The 21,266-nt window shown below is 40.8% G+C and overlaps 1 protein-coding gene across 1 annotated transcript in view; it reads left to right on the forward strand.

Moving 5' to 3' along the window:
* The window catches only part of sorcs3a (sortilin related VPS10 domain containing receptor 3a), a 200,545-nt gene that overhangs the window by 65,231 nt on the left and 114,048 nt on the right, over positions 1–21,266 (forward strand). The window contains exon 2 of the mRNA XM_076728201.1: positions 16,077–16,144. Within this exon, the coding sequence (XP_076584316.1) occupies positions 16,077–16,144 (68 nt within the window). The remainder of the gene's footprint in view (positions 1–16,076; positions 16,145–21,266) is intronic.

Consider the following 21,266-nt stretch of genomic DNA (forward strand, 5'->3'; position numbering starts at 1 on the left):
AATCCAATCAGGCTTTTATCTCTTTTTCTCTAAGGCTACTGGATGACCTTTTCTTCCTCTAATTGGTTTACGAAAGTCTCTCACAGCTGCACTGAAGCTTGGCTAGATAAGTAAAGGCTGTTTCAAATGTCTTTTTATTCCCTTGTGTGAGGACTGAACTTGAAGGAGTCGTTCAAGCAATGTCATGCATGATTTAAACAAGATGTTATTTTTCGTTTACAAAAAAAGCATAGAGCTTTCAAGTTCATCGAGGCTAATTGATTGATCAGCTTATTAAATTAATCAGAATCGGATGTCTTGTGAGGAAATTCCAAGTGTGGTTTTGTGTGGAGCTGCACAGTTTTGCAGATCTCAAGTCATTTTAAAAGGTCAAATGTTCGGCAAGGCTGTAATACTGTTCAGGTAATCATGTCCTGTGATTTACATCCATGGACAAGGCTTGACCGTAATGTTGCTCCAAAGTGCTTCTAGACATACTTGAGCTCTGCTGGACTGAGGGGTTAGCACTGCAGAGCCTTTATCAAGCCCACTTTTATAATCATGCAGTCATCTAACAAGTCAAAAAGAAAGACGTGTAAATGGAAACAGCTATCGTCTGTCATCTGTGCTGAAAGGTAGAGTGAGTTGGCTTAAAGCTGCCTGTCTAATGCAAGAGAACTGCACTGGACTTACACAATGCTTGTCTACCGCAGCTGACAAAGGGCTTTATGGTTTGCCTCTCATTCACACACACACACATGAATGGCGACCCATGGGGAGCAATTTAGGGTTCAGTATCTTGTGGACTTGTGGACATGTGGAGAGGAGCATTGATAAAGATACTGCTTGATATGAAAGGGACAGGTGTGTACAAAAGGCAGTGAGTTAACCTGATTTTGCACATAGTACTGATGCTGGAGAGGTTCAGAGTTTTGTGCTACAGGCCACAAAATTATGGCACAAACATAAAATGTCTGTTGCATCTCTAAAAACAACCACCAAAGTAGCGCAGTTCATCACTCTAACAGGCTTGTGATTCGATTGTGAAAACCTCACCAGCATCATACCGTCATACATACAATATCATATATATTCAATTCTTAATGGTCAAAAAGTATGACACGAAGTGCTTTTGTTTTCTTATAAGTGATTTAAACAAACCACATCGGAAGCTGTGTCAAAACTAGAATCCAAAATTTCTTTGTTCTTTATCAGAATGCAACAGATTCAGCTCAACTTTCTGGGCAGACAACACTTCATAAAGGGCCGTCTCTTCAAATCCTCCTCCTTAGCCTCCCTGCACCAGCAACAGAGCAAGAGCTGCTCTCCTCATCCAGAGTTCGCCTCAGGAAATCCTTTTTCCACTCTGTGTTATTTTTCCACTCTGTGTTATATCGATACATTTTCCTTTTAGTGTCACCCTTTTCATTTAGCGGAATTTCTCTTTCATTTCTTTGGGGTTTCGGTTTTGGTTGATCACTTGAAAATACCACTTTATTTTCTCTTGTCAGCGAGCTCAACTCACTGAAATGAAACAAAGTACAAGCAGCTTTATAATTATGGGATTGTTAGCAAAGAATTCTGGTGGAATTGTGTGTGATGTATGGACTCACAGAGGGGGACATACGTTTTTATCACGATAGACTACAGCTTCCAAATAGAATAGCGATGTGCCATTGATTCACCTCGCACACAAACAGCAAGCTGTTCTGTCTCACGCACGTATTGCAAAGTTGTATCGCACAGGTACTACTGTGGTGATTTCATACATGTTGCGCTGTACATCCCTGACACAGGTGTTCTAAAAACAGAATAGAACGACATGTTCATTACCTTCAAAAGGACTTACACTTTCCAAGCATACTATTTTCTCCACGTCCAATGCAAATAAACATCCAGAAATCTGCGTAGAAACAAGACACTTCAAACTCAACAAGTTGCCTGCTAATCAGCATGCTTTCTTCAGTATCATGTACGACATTGGGAAACAATACAATACATTAATCAATGGTGGCCTTTGTTAAATTCATCATTAAAACTGCCCTGCAGAGTTAGCGCTAGCCCGGCGTGCTCTGCCAGTAGATTTCACTGCAATACATTTTTAAGTAAAGGTATCTTTTTGTAAATTCGGCATTAAAATCGGGGCACCCCAATAGTTCACCTGGTCGAGCGTGCACCCCATGTACCATCCTTGGCAACAGCTTGGGTTTGATTCTGACTGGAGGCCCCTTCTGTCCTTCCCTTCCTGTCTATCTTTAACTGTTTGCAAAATGCCCCAAAAAATCTTTAAGATGCAAATTTCAGTCATTTCAAGAAACATCGAACATAAAACTCCAACAACACCTGTACTATCTACTCTATATATGAACCAACACAGTGTGCTCCAGCTGTGGTGGATACCTTGCCCTATACATGACCTCCAGTGCTTTTATTCTGCAAGTTGAAGCAGATAGCTGCTACACGTTCTTGGAACTGTTGTGTTGATTATTGTGTATCACAACAACAGGTGATCTACCTGCTTTGCTTCTGCATAAGTAGTGGCCATTTTCTGCTGAAAGCTGCTCCCTCTCTATGTAGTCTCTGGTGACCAATGCCACCTCCTTTAAAGCCGTCATTGCATAATGTTTATGTGAGAATGCTGAGGTCTCATTATAAGAGACAACACATCCCGTAGTGTTAACAGTCTGAGCAAACCTTCAATTCCTCCCTCAGTATTTATGCAGGGTTTTGTTTGGGGACCTTCAGACCACGAGCCTAACTCAGGAGTCCGAGCTGACTCTCAGAAATGACTCACTTAAAACCCTTGGCTGTGAGGACACTGGACACTAGACATGTCAAAATGAATAACGCCATGCAACGCATGGCACCAACTGTTTTGTTTGCTGGGCTACTGTTGTTGGCACAAAGTGATGCCCACTGCCCATGATGGCACCGGATGATGAGTTGAGACATGCAGGCTTTCTGGAGCTCCACTCCCGAGCGTGTCAGCAGGACTGGGGAGCAGCGCTGTCTCTCTGGAACTTCACCGCAGTGACAGTTTGTGCTTTCTATGGAACTATGCACTTTGATGGACCAATTTCTCAGAAATGGACTGAGCCTTTTTCGTCGAGTAAAAAAAAAAAAAAATAAAAATATATATATATATATATATTTTTTTTTTTTTTTTTCCCCACTTTAGTGGTCCTCTTGGAAAAATACCTCCAGGAATAGATGTGATATCTGTCTACAAAACAAAATTTATCCACAGAACACTTCAGATTTAAAAAGGATTGTAATAGCTGCCAATTCATGTTTTTCCAGTCCTAAATCATTAAGTTAGCTATTACATTACATCATATCATGTGTCATTGTGGAAATCCCCTTTACTGCTACACATTTCAACCAGATGTTTATTTAGGCCTTCAGCTAATCTCTCTGACTTCTTTTGAGTTGTGGTGTTGAATGTAACAGTGTCTCCTTTTATTTTTCAGCCATCTAGCACCATGGCCAGACTGAAATATTTCAACGGCTATTGGATGGATTGCCATGAAATTTGGTTCAGACCCCCATCTCCCCCTTAGGGTGACTTCTTTTTGTGATCTCTTCACATGGAGAACATAGTAAACAATACGTGCTAAACATCAGCCTTATGGCATTGTTTATGTGAGCACGATAGCATGCTTATGTTAGCATTAAGCTCAAAGCACCACTGTGCCCAAGTACAGCCTCACAGAGTAGCCAGCATGGCAGTGGACTCTTAATTTTGTTTGTCTATGAATACAGAAAGTAATTTTTTTCCTTATAGAGAGGGATCAACTTATGAGAAATGCTGAAAATTAAGTGTAAGACAAGCAAACAGTTTCTTTTTATCCTCCCATCATTAAAAAGTTTCTTCACCGTAAAAAAAAAAAACAGTCTGGTTTGAAATGATTCCCCAAATACGGTCCGTCAGTTAGGTGAAAGGCATAACGGTAATGGAGGGTGCGCCGGGGTGGCATCAGCGCCACACTCCTGTGTCTGCTAACCCAGCACTGTCACAGCAGATGTCAGTGTAAGCAGCCCCTGAGCCATCAGCAAGCTGGTTTGCGTCGAGCCGATGGATCAAGTGCCTGATGGATAACATAATGTCCCTGAGAGGACAACATATTGCAATTTTAATTACGCCCAGCTCACGTCTGATGCTTTTAGTGTGTCTGCAGTGTCTCGTTACACCAGCAAGAGACCCCACCCCACAAGTGCATATGCCATCCTCAGACAGGAAACGGCGTCAGAACCAGGGAAAAATGCACGTAAGAGTTTAAGACAGAGCCTGGTGTTAATCAGACGTCCCGCTGCCTCCATATCGTGTCACGTCTGAGAAGATTCACAATGCCACACGAGTACGCCTGCAGTTAAAACTCTCTGCCTCGCCTCTCCTCTCTTCTCCTCTGCTCCTGCTGACACCAGAGTGGGGAAAATTACCAGAGCAGAGGAAGACTGAGAAAAAAAGAAATAATGTGAAGATATAAATGACAGACTCTAACTAATTCCTGTCTCTCGTTTGCTGAATAAAGAGTAATGTGTTCCTCTAATCAGAAATGACGTGCCTGTGGCAACATGAAGGAAAAAAAACAAAAACATATTCAGGTTCACTGTGGTGGAAGATGTCTCTGATTAGATTAATATGAGCTTGTGCTCAAGGATGTGTTTAGACCTTCAGCTGTCAGGGAGATTCACGCATTTGGAGAATCAAACCTAGCAGTCCTCACATTGCGTACATACAGTGTGTCTTTCTGTCCTCAAAAAAGATGAGAAATCTCTAAGAAAGGTAGACTTTCACAATAACAACAATAGCTGTGGCTGGTGACACTTTGCACACTGACTGACTCCTCTGTGCTCACACCAGCCAGTCTCACGTGTCTCCTTGCAAAAATTGTTTCTCACACAAAAACTGACCATTTTCTTGCCAAAAAGCTGGGTAGTACAGAATATTTCCCACTCACACATTTCAGTCAGGTGTCTGTCACTTGTGAGTCACAGACCATCAGCCCACCTGGCTCCCTCTGGCAAGAAATGCATAATGCTCCTGTCAGGTGAAAACTTTTTTTTAATTTTTTTTTTTTTTTTAACCACATTTTTACCACAACTTTAAAATTACATCTCTTTCTTCTTCGTCTTCGCCACGTGAAAAAAAAACACCCTGCAGAAGAATATTCCATGGGAACATTTTGCACATTTTTCGCTCTGCCAGCATTTTATCACTGCAGCACAAAGGCTGCTGCTTCCGAACTCTGAAGAGCATTAAAAGATATTCAGAGATCAGATTTATTATCCTATATCATCCTTTAAAGGGCCGATTTTAGACATCAACTCACTGAGCTGTTCTACTCAGCATGTGAACACAGTTGTCTAATGTGTTCTGTGGGTCTGGAGGTGCTCGCAAAAGCCTGAAAAAATGACTGTGGCGGTGGCATCAGGATTTCACCACTAAGGCTTTCAGCTGAAATCCTGCGTTACAAAGCTGGGGTTTTAAAGCTGTTTTAAAAAGCAGGGAGGATGTAATAAAGGCATCGGGGGACTGCTATTACCTCCAAGGCGAGGTCACATGATTGACGGAGGCAGTGACTCGCAGTGCATTCATAAGGCTAGCACTGTTTTCATGGAGAGTATAATGTCGTGTTCATGTGTTTGTTCCTCTCATAATCTGCATGTTTACGTCGGACAATTCTTTCATTGAACTCATTCAAATCACAGTGAAAACATGCTGTTTTGTTAAAACTAAATAGAGGTGAAACCACATTGAAATGTTGTACCCCATCTTCATATGTCATGTGACCATTTCCTTGCGAGTTATACACGTCCCTTGAGAGTCTCATTCAAATACTGTGATATTATATGTAATATTTTAAGAAGTGTAGAATCCAGTATTTTTGGTAGTTGATCCTTAAAAAGATCTAAAAGTGATGATATCTTGACATGATTTAGATTTTTTATGTATTTTCTTTTTGCAAGCTCTCTCTCAGATGTCCAAATTTCTTTTGGAGGCGGAGGGGGGGAACTGCCCTGACTGCTGGTTTTGGTACATACCGCATACTGGCATTGTCTACGGTTCAATTCCTGGCCGAGGACCATTGTTACATGTCATGCCCCTCTCCCGCTGCACTGTCACTTCCAAATAAACAGGCAAAGCAAAAAGTCTACACTGTAGTGAAAAAATAAATGTACAAAATACAGTCTGTAGTGGGCATTCAACTTCTTTTTAATATCAGATACGGAAGGGCTTCATGATTTGTTATGACGGTTTCTTCTTCTTAAATCATGACGCTTTCATCTGAGGGGAACATGTAACAACAAACAATACTGTACATATTTACAGGCGACATTGGACAGCATCTCATTAGTGACTTTCTGAGCTCTCTCTGTGCTGCAGTCCATTCTTTAACTTGAGGTATCTGTTGCTTCCAACAGCTACTGCCCTGTTTTCTAATTAGTGAACATACAGGGCTACATTCTTATAAAAATAGTTCCCTCAGAGAGACGAATTTTCTTTGAACATCTTAACCCTCCATGTATTCAATGCGCAGATGTGAAAAACGAGATGCAGTAGAACAAAGAGAAGTGGACTGCTTTGCTGCTGCTTTGTTTCATTATCAATGATACTGCATTGTAGTTTCACATAATTGGCATTAGGTCATGGGATTGTGGGATGTCCTTTTTGTTTCACTGTGATGTCAGGTCAGTCTGTGTCTGTGTGTCAGTAAATACTTCCTCCGCTCCCTTTTTTCTATGTCTCTGTGTTATATAGTACGATGGGGTAAAGTCAGGGAGCCTACACAGTCTTTGTTTTTATTGCACCCTTGCTTGCACTGCGATAAGCTCTAACCCCAAGTGCAAGCTCCACCGCCAGCCAGATAGTGTTTGCTGCGCTTGACTTCCTCAAGAGCTGGCCTGAGAGACAGATGTACCATGGGAAAGAAAAAAAATGGGCAAATAGAAGATCTTAGTGGCTGGTGTCCTGCGTGCTCTTGAAATGCTTAAAATAGCCCATGCAAATGGAGGCTATTAATAAGAAAGCTGAAGACTTGGAGGAGCAGCATTTTCCCTTTGTTTGTTTAAGACAATGTAGATTTCCTTTTACATCTTAAGCCTAATTAGGTGTTCGAATGTGGCTGCTGTCTTACCTTATACTGTGAAAGCGATTTCATGCAGGAAACATTCTGGGTGAACTCACAAGAGGATGTTACAAATGCCAAGAATTACTTGAAAATGCAGATTCATATCTGGAAGGACTGTCACTTCTTTCCTTTTTCTTTTTTAGATGAATCACCCATCAGCCTACTGCTATCATTCAAAATGGCAGCAAAGGTTAAACCTAGCAGCTCAGTATCATGCTTTGCATAGAGGCAGCCAGCTCATGGCAGTGCAGCAAAAAGTAACCGAAGTAAAAGAAATCACTTTCCAATTTCCTTTTGACGTTTGGTGTGTTTCAGCATTTTCATATCACCCGTGCCAGAATATCCTTGCTTTTGACAAATTAGAAGTCCTGTCTGAAGAAGATAGCTGCAGGCTTCTCTAGACTTTTGAAAACTGTGGATCCAGAATGGCTGGAGCTCTGCAAGCATTTGTGGCCGCTTTACAGACAGCAGGTGTTATGGTAACGTTTCTGTCTCAACTCTTTGAAGCTGAGGTAAAATATAGTGTACTTGTGTGATATAGAGGCACCGTAAACTTTTTTGGGGAGGGAAGGGACTGTGGAATATAACGGATTTATCTCAGTGTGCAGTCTAGAGGTCCAACTCAGGTGATAAAGCAGATAGGCCCACAATCTCACTACTGCCATGCAGGCCACTTGATTGGTTAATCAATTGACCTTTCCCTCACCTTGTAGCACGATATTGATCCTCTAGCTCTTTTCTGAATGCCATGTCAGATGCTCAACCAGTCAATGATAAAGCAATTCAATGAAGAGCTTTTGCTTCAAAATGATATGTCACTTGAAAAGATAAACTTAAGTTACATGGGGGGGGGGGGAGTCTGGTTATTTAAGAGACTTGAGTGAAAAACTAACATTAGGATTAAATCTCTAATCTTTTCAGCCCCCCTCAAGCCAAAAATGTTTATTGTTACTTTACTTGGATGTTTGCCGATGTTTCTCTTTGCTTCACTTTGGTCCAATATGCAACATATGCAAGGGAGATGTTGAAACCTGGAGGCTGTAGTGCACATACTTTGGGAAAGGTCATTGATTTTTTTGTGAAAAAACACCAGACATTTTATATCTTAATACATATGGGTGATCTTTAAATTAGCCAAGCAAGACTTGTAGTAAGGTGAAATTCACTATTTAAACACTCATCCATTTATATTAAAAGCATCCCCCTCATTGGGCCTGAAAGGAGGTTGATTAGAGTGGAGGGGGCCAGAAAACCAAAACAATGGTACAAAATAGATTAAAAGACTCCAACTGTGTTGGGTGATACACAGGGCGGGGCTTGCGGCCACTAGGGGGGCCCCGGCCACTTATTTACAACAAAGATTATTGATAGGCCTGGGCTTTCAGGGACCTCTGTTGGTCCCTGGACCTTACTTTGAGAATCACTAATCTATTTTTTAAGTATTTATCTCAAATGTCCCGAAATTGTGTATTTATGTGTGCAAAAAACAAATTTTTGCAGCATGCATGGGTGGGGTGGGGGCCCCAGGGAAGATCTTGCATGGAGTTCCAAGAGACCCTAGCAACGCCACTGGTGATACGTCCTATTTTTCAGTGGGTTTGTCACTAAGAGTGACATCTGTGACATTATACATGGCCATGTGATTCTTTGTTCGGACAAAAAAAACAAACAAACAAACAAAAAAAAAAAACAATGTTGATTCATGCAACTATAATGATTTAGCTGCCAACTCACATACAGAGTAATTAACAATGAGTGCATTGAGACAGCATCCCACTTAGAATTTTACTCCAGAGCCACAGGAGATATTATATCATCACCCCTTTACAAAAAAGAAAGGTGAAGGGTCCCTTTAAGCAGCACACTAGCACCATTCTTCATTGTAGTCCAACATTATTACATTAATCAAGGTTTCTGTCGGTACACATCTCATTGTCTATGCCTGTTTACTTTAACAGGCCACAGCAGACTGACATGGTGGAAGACGGAGATGGAAATAAAACAAGGCAGACATGTAAAAGTAAAAGATGGGGGGAGACAAGGAGGAGCATTAGGAAGAGATAACCAGAGGAAAAATGACACAGTGAAGGAGAGGACCAGAGACTGGTCATATTTGGATGAGAATATCTGAAACAACTGAGAGCATAAAGATAAGAAGTAGCAAGAAGACTAAGGAAAACCAAAGGAGACCAGCACAAGGGGACGAGGAAAAAGACAAGCCCAGATAAACGGAGATAAAATGGATTTAACGGGGAAGAATGCTCAGAGTTGGTGAGGTAATGGAGGGGTGAGATGTGGCCAGTGAGGAAAAAAAGGGAACGAGGGAAAGACAGGCACATGACGGATGCAATAAATGAGAGAAGACTTCACTCCAGGGAGGCATATGAGGAAGGAAGGAAATAACAGAAGGGAGGAAGTGATTCAGAGACAGAGAGATGGAGACACAAAGCGTGAGGGGGAGTGTGAAGAAGCAGAGTGACAGAAAAAGAGAGGAGGAAGCTGCAAGGAGGCGGAGTAAGTGAAGTCCAGAAGGGGCACAGTGCTGCGGTCTTCTCTCTGGTGTGGCCTTGATGAGACCATGGCACGCCAACAACAGATAACAGATACCCTGGCGGACTGCATTTAAGCATCCAAACACGACTCATTTTAAATATTTATTCACTTCCTTTCATCCACGCATGGCCTTCATCTCGGAAGCGTTTCATCCATTCAATAATACTGATGAGTTAATTGCAACATTCAGAGTGGTGAGCTTAAGATGCCCTGAGCGATGGTAGTTAAGAATTAGTCACATCCATTCAAGGCTAAAGGGGATTATTTCTCTTTCTAGAATGTGTGTATATGTGCATAATGATGTGTCCACGTACAGTAAATCCATATATGATGCTTTTGCCTGATACATTACCTTAAGCTGCACAGCATGTTAGATACATATCGAGCTTTTCAGCAGTGTCTGTCACTGTCAGAGAATAATGCGATACACCTTAAGTTCTCCACGTGTTTTTTATTTAAGGCTGACATGGCTTGACATTACAGTAACTGTGGGCTACTCTGTACAGATAGCTCAAGGCTTCCAGCGATTGTCCTGTACACGCATGATGGTTACTCAGACTCCATACAGATGTTGAATAGTTGAGTTTTTGAAGATTGTCATCATTGAAGGACATGAGTTTTGTAGCCTAGTGAAAACACATGGATAGTAAAATGGGAAGAAGAGGTTCATGGACCTAAACCCTTTCTTTCTTTGACCTTTCTTTTCAAAAATCTGGAACAATGTCAATCCTTTCATAAATTAATGACTTAAAATGTAGGTCATGTGTTGCTGAATTTAGGACGATATAGCATAATTATAGCTATTGCTAATCTAAAATGTACTTTCTTCTATAGGATTCATGCGTCTATTTGCTAAATCTTATTTCTTCTACACATTGTCAGAGATTCCTTTAATAGGATTCCTTCTAAGCCTGATATGATGAGGTGCAAAATTACTTTTTCATACATTTATCTGTCGTTATGTACAATTTATTATCCAAAGGCACAAACTGTTTTAATTTTCATTATATTACCATGATAATTACTTAATTAGCTAACATCAATGAACTAACATTAGCTAACAAGCTAGTTTGCAAGTTGTGTTGCATTCACTGACTGCACAGCAATCTATTCATTATTATGTGAACACTTTACTGTTACATAGTTAGCTCCATTGGTGAAGAGCTAACAAAAAGATAAAGCTGCATTCACTTTTTCTTTTTTTGAGGATACTTTGTGTCAGCAGACATCTCCTGATCTGACATTTCATCTCTGTATAAATATGTTTTAGCCTTACGTTATGCAAAATTATGGACATGGTCACTTTGAATGACAGCTAGTCACTAGGTTTCAGCAACCAGGCTTCATTTGGCCCAGCTCAGCTCCATCCACGCTCCGCCCCTTGTCCATTGTCAGACACTGCCAGGACGACGACAGCTGGACTTACTGTCACTGAGCTTCACAATGGCTCTTCAGAAACCTACAGCTGACGTCACAGACACTACGTCCATGTTTATGCTGTCCATGGAGCAGACAGATAGACACGTTAGAGCCCGGCCCCCTTTGGTGCTAGTGGGAAAACAAAGGCAACAGATGACAGTTTAGTCCTATATGTCAGATGTTGTCTATTGTTGTTCCCCTCTATTTTTCAGCTCTCTGTGTGCCTCCATTTATGATCTATACAATTATTCTTAAACATCTCTTCGTGTATTTATCCACTTACCATTAAGTCAGTAGCTTCATTTTCCCATGTGGTCATGTCAAATTGTCTGAAAGGATTGTGTTTTTCTGCCTCTCCTTGATGTCAACTGGCAATTCTATTGCCACTAGTTGACAACGTGTCTCATAAACAGTTCTTGCCAATTGACAGAGTAATTGCTCATTGCTACTGAGAGGCTTAATCACTTCTAGATAATGATCAGTTCCTGCTGCCATTTTGGTGTCGACTATCCTGACATTTGTTTGCAGATTACTAAAAGCTTGTTTTCGTTCGTGTGTGAGACTGTCAATGCTGGAGTAACATGGCATTTTGCAATCAAAGGCAAAACAGCCCTTTTGTTCAGAATGGAGTGTACAAAGCACACGTCTTTGAAAATGTTTGAGGTGAAGTATGAAGTGTCAGAGAAGTTGCATTTAAGAAGATCCACGCGCTGTGGATGTGGATTCAAGTTTTAAATCTTTTGCTCTGCTTTGATTGGTTACTTTGATGGTACTACAGCTTTTGAATAGAGTAGAGTAATTAATGAAACAGGGACAAAAATAATGAAGAAAATGAAACGTGCATTGAACGGGAAGAATTGAAAAAAAAAAATAAAAAAAAGACAAAAGGAAAAACAACTTTCTCTTGATTGTAATTAAGAATATAATGAGAACCACACCAAATATGGCTTCCAATGCTGTGTTATCTTTTGCTTTTTTATTTACTTTACTCCATTCCAAGGGTCTGAATATTACATTTACATCAATTGCACATGTTGCAATCTCAGACTGCTTCTGCATATTTTTAAATATAACCTGGCTCATTAAGAAAGACAATGCTGAAGAACCATGAATAAAGGTTTTATCCATGAAAATGTAGTAGGTAGGTTTATCAGTCAGTATGCTGACATGGCTACCCCCCATGGCCACATTAAAAGTTGAACTTGAACTGTATTTTGCCAAATAAAAAATATTTCCAAAGTGAAATTCATCCTGTCTGAGCCACATGCTGAAAACTGCTCAGTGCTTTCATTTCATAGATTCCTGTAATGTCCTTCTTGTGGGACATTCCAAAGACTGTGGGACAGTTCCAGCTCTTTCAAAATGCTGCAGCCAGAATATACAATAAGAAAAAATAAAACAAAACATTGCTTACTGTCTACCAATCACTCAGTGGTCTAACTCATAAATGCATCTCTGACCTGCTCACTGCGTACAAACCCTCCAAAACACTCAGATCATCAGACACTGCTCTCCTAACTGCACCCATGATCACCAGTTAATCTTGTGACAGTGCATTCAGTTACATTGGACCCACTCTCTGTATTTCTGTCTCTCTCTCTCTCTTTGGCTATGTGTGGGTGGGCAGGGGATGAATAATTCTTTTGCTTTTATATCTATTTAAATATGTCTTCATGTTCTATTTTATTTTGATCATATTTGTTGTGTGTGAAGAACACTGAGCTTATGTTGTATTCAATGTGCTGTATAAATAAAATTTACTTGACATTCAGCATGAATTAACACATTCAGCCACTGCAATTTGTTGAAATAAGTTTCATTTAATGACCTTGCTAAGTTGCCTTGAACCACTACCTGACACTGAAGGTAAAAACTTTCCAGGTCTTGAGGACAATTAAACTATTGGTCTGCAAAGACTTGACCATTTTCACATAGAAGTCATTAGCATTGCCATTTGCATGCAATGAGCTGAACCAATATCAAAATCAAAATTGTGGGCACTTTGACTTGATCTTTCAGGATAGGGGACATTTAATTATGCTAATAATATGTTTTCTCCACAGTTGGTTAATTGCTGAAGCAACAAGACTAATACAGGCGCAATGTGACTGACATTTTGATTTTATAATTGCAAGTCAGCTGGGGATTCAGAAAGGGACAGCGTACTTGAAATACACACACTGTCAATTTTTTCAAGTTCGTCCTTCCATTATACCCGCTGTCTGCTGAACATAGACCCTGAACATTTGTGCACAAGCATGTAAATAAACAGCAAGATGATCCGCCTAGTGTTCCATGAAATCCCCAAGCCTTTTTCATTCTGGTCTGTGGCTTAATGCATTAAACATCCTTCAAAGACGGCTTTTAAGGTTGGCTGAAAAGATATTTTTGAGACGCATTTTAAGATTTTCTTAAGAAGCATTTGAAGAGACAACAGCGGCATCTCTTTTTTTCAGCTGGTGTCTTGGTTGTTCAATGTGAAGTTCAGATTCAAGCTGTCATGTGGGGATGAGACGACTTGTGTCTGTGTGTCACCCCCCAAGCAGATGAGACCACACATCTGACAGCACAAAGCCCACAGGAGCACACACACACTCCTTCTCTGAGACTTCCTCATTTCTACACTGGCACACACACATGCACTTCCAGCAAATAGGCACCCAAATACACGCACAAACACACACACACACACACACGATCACACCTAAATCCATTTTATTTATATGTTGTGCAGACATATGGCAAGAATCAATTTTCATCGTATTCAAACCTGCTCTCTCCCTGGCAGTACAGTCTTTCTTGGCCTGAACTATATGTTCACATTCTAAGTAGGAGGGATCCTTGGGCATGTAGCACATCTTCCCACAAGGACCATCTAAAGGTCCCTAGTGCACGGCTGGCTTCCTCAAATGGCTCGTGGGGACAGCAAGGCTCAGCCAGAGGTGGAAAGGTCCCGAAAGTCTGCAGGCCTGGAAGTCAGAGCTTCATAAGAACATGAGTATACTGGTTCTTTTCCAGTATGTACAGAGATGCAGTTTCTTCCCATCTAGCCCTGGATCTTGATGCCTGTCAGAGGAGTCAAAGCTACACCTCTTGCATCCCCTCCCAGCCTAGTGACTCAAGTCAAGCATGTCAGGTTGCTTTAAACAAGCATAAGCTTGTTGCACGGAGGGAAATACAAACCAGAGACATGGATGCTAATGAGGACGAGCAGCCATCATTTACTCGAAAAAGGAAAACAGTACAGCAGACAACCCATGGACTGGAGGATGGAAATAGCATTATTATGTAAAAGGATTTGTCTCCCACTGAGGTCAGGTCAAGTGTGTAATAAATGCAAAACAATTACGTGTGTGCACTTTTGTGTGTTTTCACATTTGCTCGACTCATTTTTTCATCAGTCATGGATTGTACCACATGGTTAAAGTATAATCAACAGTACCCACAGATACTCCACCCTGGAGTGGAGTATCACAGCTGACCAATGATCCTGTCACAGCAGACTTGGCCTTCATGTCTTGTGATTCGCTCTGAGGACTTGCACAGTGCCCCGCCTGCTGATTATCGCTCCAAAAGAGCAGAGACCAAAGCCGTGAACACAGAGAATGTTGGATCAGGCTTTTCCACAGGGGCATGGATGGCAGTGTGCTCCATCAAGAAAAAAACTACGTTTCAAAGTGGCATACACAGTGTTGGTTACACAGTACTAATTATGCAAAACACTACCTCCCAACATGTTAATCTATTACTCCCAGAACCTCGTAATTATTTTGGTGGTGTTGAGAGGAGAATTTAATTAATTGTTTGTGCAATTTATTACTTACTGTCTGTTACAGGCTTGAAGAAGTATGTAATTTTTGTATGAGGTACGGAAAACACAGTATTGTTTTCATTTAATATTTTTGTCCACTTCCATACATAACAAGGAATATCCTTTTCACTGTCTATGGTTTATCCAGGCCTGGGTTGCGGTGGCAGCAGCCTCAGTAAGATAGAGGAAGGCTGTTCCTCTCCATAGTCACATCCTCCAGCTCTTCCCGGGGCAATCCCAAACCAGACTGTAATACCTCCTGTGCGTTCTAGGTCTGCCCCCAGGGTCTCCTCCCAGTTTGATGTGCAAGGAATATCTTCAGAGGCAGGCGTCCAGGAGGCATCCTGATCAGATTAGGATGCCTCCTAACTGACTTCTTTTAGCACAAAAGAGCAGTGTTTCTACTCTGAGCTCCTTCCAGATGTCTGGCTTCTCAACCTTGTCTTTAAATTAATAGACTGATGTTTTGGGAAATGTGTTTATTTACCTTCTTGCTGAGAATTAGATGAGAATTTATGTACTGCTGGTTGCCTGTCAACCTCACACTGACAACCAGCCTTCAAGAGGTCATTTTTATACAGATTAAACAAACAAGACAGGCTAGCTGTTTCTCCTTGTTTCTATTTTTTGTGCTAAGTTATCTGGCAGCTGATTGTGCTGTTGCATTTAGTGTACAAATGACAATGGTATTGATTTTCTCATATAGCACTTAGCAAAAAGCAAAGAAGTCTTTTCCCAACATATCAAACTATTGCTTTAAGGGTGAGCTCAGACACTCTGTGAAGAAAACTTGTAGCCGCTTTTGTCCAGGATCTCATTGTTTAAGTCTTTACCCAAAGCTCATGACCATAGGTGCAGGCCGGAAAGGTTAAAGTTGGAAAGTAGGTCAACAGGTATCGAGAGCTTCAGTCTCAGTTTCCTCTTCATGACAAGAGTCCAATAAAGCATCCTCACCTTCTCTTCAGTTGTGTTCCATCTTACCCTCACTTGTCAGCAAGACCCCCACATATGTGAACTCTTTTGATCTTTTGATCCTGGTATTAAACCAGGACTGTAAGGGGCAATTAAACAAAAGTGATATTGTTTGATGCCAGTCAGAATTCTGCTGCTGTGAAGAATGCACTACTTACTTTAATTGCCTTATACGAAGATTGTAATGGTCGAATTCCCTCTCTTTCCAGGTGATCCTGATTCTAACAAAGCTGTACGACTTTCACATTGGCAGCGTCACTGAGAGCACTCTTTGGAGGTGAGTTGAAAGGAGAATTATATTCTTTCAATATTCACTAGTAGACGTCTTTGAATTTTGTAATGCCAACGGGGAGAGCCAAAGGCTAGAATTAGAATTATACGATGATCCTGTGATTTGCTTGATGTTAGTATTTTCCAGTGACTGACAGCTGAGAGCATCTGACTCGACCCACTTTGGGAAACCATTAAAACAGATGCTAGGACCTCTTCATCTCATTCAATTTCTTGTACAACTCTGAACCACCAGTCTCTTTCCCCAACTATCTGCATCACACTCTGTGTCCTTTCCTCAACCACTCCTCTGGTGCTTTGAACAGTATGTTCTAGTGTCATGCATGGTCAGACAGGACACTCAGGGTGGAAGATGCTGTTTGCAATGCTCTTGTTCTGGCATATTATCTGATGTACTCCCCTTCCTCACTCCTCCCGGGAATAAAATACACACATACACATGCACACACACTCTGGAAACAACAAGAGTGCTTGTAAAGAGTAAAAAATGTACTAGCAAAAGGATGGGTAACACATCCCAGATGAGTTGAAACTGCACGTAACCCATTTTCAGACCTGGATGCATTGTGTAACACATACATTTGTTCCTTGTCTGAGATTTAGGATGATGCCACACATGACAGCATGTTCAAGGAAAAAAGTGGTCAGTTTTTTGAAGGAAAAAGATTATTTGGGGTAATGGGTCCTCTCAGTTTAACCTACCATTCACCAAACCCCTCCCTGACACAGGAATTGTCCAGTTATATAGCTTAGCAACTGTAACTAGGCACAGTAGGTTTGTAAAGCTTTGGGTTTCTCGAAATGCTGGAGAAGTGTGCATGGGGCTGTAGTAAGAGTGATACTCTGTATTTAAATCATTTGGAGGGTGGTGCCTTTTTATAGCTCTTCCAAAACCAAAAATACAACATCAGAAGAGTAAGGAATGGATGAAATGGTGTGTCTATCTGCTATAACATAAGTTTCAATTGATAGCAACCAAACCCAGCAATACTACCAGGCACATCATTAACGAACACATTAGTCTGTAGAGTAACAAATTAGAGCGACTTTGAAATATACCCAGTTCACTTTCAGCATAACCTGTGATGCTTAGCTGAGTTTAGTTTAATGTTAGCAGTTCTGTCCCGCTCTTCAGTGAATTTGGGGAAGTTTACACAGCAACCCCTACCCAACCTAACCCAAGGTAGCAACACATAATCAATCGCCAGTCACCTTAAAAGCCTTTACTCATTAAATGAAAACTAGTCTGTATCCTGAGTGCAGCCAAACAGGGTGGTGCTAGAATGCTAACTAGTAGTCAGGGCTTGCCTTTTCCACACTGCACTTCAAGTAGGCTGCATGTCTTCTACATGTATCCTCAACTGAGGTTGCAAATAATTCACCAGGGACTTGTAGCTTTAGCATCCATCTATTAGCACAATATGTCCAGTGTATAGCCTTCAAGTGCATATATTAGATACCGTTTAAGGGATTCTCATTATAATTACTTTAGTTAAAAAAGTTAGGTTAGCAGTAGGTGGCATTTCCAACCAGCTGAAACTAACTTTAGCGTAATTAGGTGGTTAGCTATGGCTGATAAATCTGCTATCTCAAGTTTCAGCCCACAAAGTTGACAGTTACCACCTAAAAATGAGAGGGTTGCTTTTGTCTGCCTGTGTCTGAATGGAGCCATTGTTTCAGAAATGGCTAAGAGAGTCCAGTGGTAAATCTGCCACTGTTATGATTGTAAACTGCATTATGTGCCATGCAAGAATGGAAAGCTTAATCGCAACAATCACCAAGGGCGGCACAGCTTAATGAACAGTCACTTCCATGTTTCAACAGCTTTACATTTTTCTGTGGGGTGCTCAGATCCTAACTGGATCTCAAAAAGTGATTAAAAGCAACCATAAGAAAAGGTCAATTTAAGAGAGAAAGCCTGAGGACAACACTAGTAAGGCAAGGAAACTGGGAGACAGATTTATTTAGCTTTTTTGGGAGAAAATAGAGTGAGAGTGGTTTGTTTGTAAGGACATTCACTCCCATGTTTTTTATTCAGTTCAAATTTGCTTTTTCACTAGTCCTCCTCTCCAGTGATGCAATTCTGCACTTGACTATGCAATTACTGGTTCAAACCCCAGTTCTATTTGGCTAAAGAGAAAGGATTGGTTTTCTGTCTGTATGACTTTTTTTTTTTTCTTTGAGACTGCAGAAATGACAGTCCTTTAAAGCACAAAACAATTGCACATCTCAAGTACTTACTCTGCACAGCTTGAAGTAGTAGTTTGACAAAGATAAGTGGTGCCAAAGTGACTGCTAGCCATTTCTGGCATTTAGACAGCTAGTGTAGCCTACTCTGTTTATGCCTCAGGGTTTAAACTACAGTGTTTGGTGTTTGAATAAGCACAAAGAAAATGAAGTCCCCCTGATATTCTGTGGTGAGACAGAGTACAGAGTGCAGCTGCTTTAACTATACACATTATATATCATACAGTAGTCTGGATATATCTGTCTTTTCCAACTCTGGTTGCCTTTTGTCACATGTTCATCCTGGTACACAAAAAGCTATAGAAAAATGGATCCTTCAGTAGTCTTTGGTGGTCTAGTTCACTTTGATGATCCCTATAGTCCCTGTTGCATAAACACACCCAGACATACCCCTATCACAAACACCACAGATGGCACAGAGGACATAGTGCAAACTGAAGTTCTAGTAATCAAACTGCATGGGTGTATTTCATACTCCATGATCTCGGCATCTAACATGGTGTCCTCTCATGTTATATTCAATGGTGCCTCGAAAGGCTCTGCTCTTTGATGGAGCTCTCAAATAATCAATGAAGCAATAAGGATTCTGCTTGGAGAACAAATCCCCTTTAATAAATATACATGAACATTAGATCTAAGTTAAATCAATGAAACAAAGAAATTCATCACATAAAGAAGAAGCTGGGGTGGAGCGAGCTGAGGCAGCAAACAATATTGTCATCATGAATGCATTAAAGAGAACTAGATACTGTGTTCAAAGATGGGGTCAAGCCAGTAGACTTCATGCTGGCTTCACGCACACATCCTTGTTACATAAAGCACAAAAATACTAAATCAATGGCCAATGTGCAGTTCAGTTTCAAGTGTTTTTGAACACCCACAAAAATACAATCCAGTGAGTACCTACATAAACTTTATTTGCAGCTTTCAACAAAGTACATTTAAGATTAGCCAACAGTGTTATCCTCTGCTACACAGCTAATTTCTGGACACAACTAAGTGATGACTGGACTCACATAAACTTGGGCACTGTCATCAGAATGGAATACACATGACATTTTAACTCTGTGAGGACGACATAATCATGTAAAGTAACTGATCCATAATGCGAGAACAGGGACATCAATGTGGTTGAAGATCAGCATTATTGGCAGCTCTCCAAGCCTTGTCATTCACCCACAAACCTAGAGTGAGGGGAGCAGCTGTCCATCGAGGCTTGACTTTTAAATATATCATCGTCTGAAGGGATCCGGGATTAAAAAAAACAAAACAAAACAATAACTTAATGATCATTTGAGTTGAGGAGCAAAAAAATAGAAATACAAAAGGCCAACTAGTACTGTTTATTGAAGCAGCCGTTTTCTTCAATCAGCTCAACTGAGGCAGTGCTGAGAAACCTTGCTGTCTCATGTCAGCTCCGCTCCGTGATTCGTCTCTCCGTTGCTGGCTAATTGAGATCACAGCTCTGATAGGGTTTGAAGAGGAGCAGTTGGAGAGAATGTTTATCACTTCACAGGAAGACGTCCCAAATGGCAAGTCTAACGCTGCCTTTTTGCAAAGGTCAAGGCAGTGGCAACACCTCAAAGTATCGCCCAGTCAGTCTGTCAATTTTAATGAACATCCTGACCTTAAACAATGAAAGCTGCTCAGTCAGTCCATGCATAATTTTCAAAGGAGCCTTCATATGTGCGTGGTCGAGGGGAAAGAAATGCAGGCGAGCTATTCATTGTTGACAATAAATCAACTCAGCAAAACAATTCTTCTTCAAAGTTGTTCCGCCTTTCTCATCTGGCCTCAGGAGTATTGTCTCTCTGTGGATGAAAATGTATCAAATATGACAAGCCCTGTACTCATTTGCAGGTATTGCAGACATGGGTAAATGAATGCCAACGGTAAAGTCAGATTGTATTTCCCTCCTATCACTGTATGAATTTGACATATTCTATACTCGTAATTTTTGATAAACACGCCCATGCAGCACCTGCTTGGCGTGTTTATAGGGAGTTCATTGATGTTGTGCTCACACTATGTTACTAAATAACTGAGCTGGAAAGCTTGAAGATGAGCTGTTGTTCATCTCTTTTTGTCCAGTCCCTGTTTCTTATATATTGTTGCAAATATTAAACAGATGTAGTTATTGGACATGTTTAGTACGGGAATAAACACAATCCTCAAACTAAAGTGCGTATACTGAGACAAGACTGCAATACCCAATGTGGCCACTATGCCACAGAACAGACAGACAGAACAGGCACTGTTAACTTGAATACACTGCTTTATTGCAAAGGATGCATTGGATAGTTGGATAGGCCTACTGTATGGTACAGTGAGAAGAGCATGTCATGTGAGCTTTGCTGTCAGATTAGACATTTTTCAGTCTAATTGGGCTACTTTTTATTTGGCTGGGCGAATAAGAATGGCTTGGGAAACCTTTTGTATCATTTGGGCCGTTTTCCTTAACAAAAAGCAAAGCTATATTTTAGTAGGCTCTACAAGCAGTGACTGATATGATTAAACCAAAGTAATCTTATTAGAACATGGTAAATTCGTTTGACGCTCATGTTAGAGAAGCAGCAGAGTGCCTGACAAGTGGCTCATTTGAATAATAAATGGTCTCACTGTCCAAATAATGGCACAACGGAGAATTTGCATTGTACATTTGTTATACATTAGCATATGGTTTTAAGAGTTGTAGTCGTATGGAGGTCCTTTACATTTTCCAATGCATCTCTATAGTAAGGCTCTATTACTTTTAACTGCCTCCCTTTCCCTGTAGTGCATGCAGGGGAAATACTTCTCAGTTTGACAATTGTTATGCTTTCTCCATGGTCTCAGTTCAATCAATACTGTGAGAATGAACA

This window comes from Chaetodon auriga, chromosome 4, assembly GCF_051107435.1.
Source record: "Chaetodon auriga isolate fChaAug3 chromosome 4, fChaAug3.hap1, whole genome shotgun sequence".
Classification (NCBI taxonomy): domain Eukaryota; kingdom Metazoa; phylum Chordata; class Actinopteri; order Chaetodontiformes; family Chaetodontidae; genus Chaetodon; species Chaetodon auriga.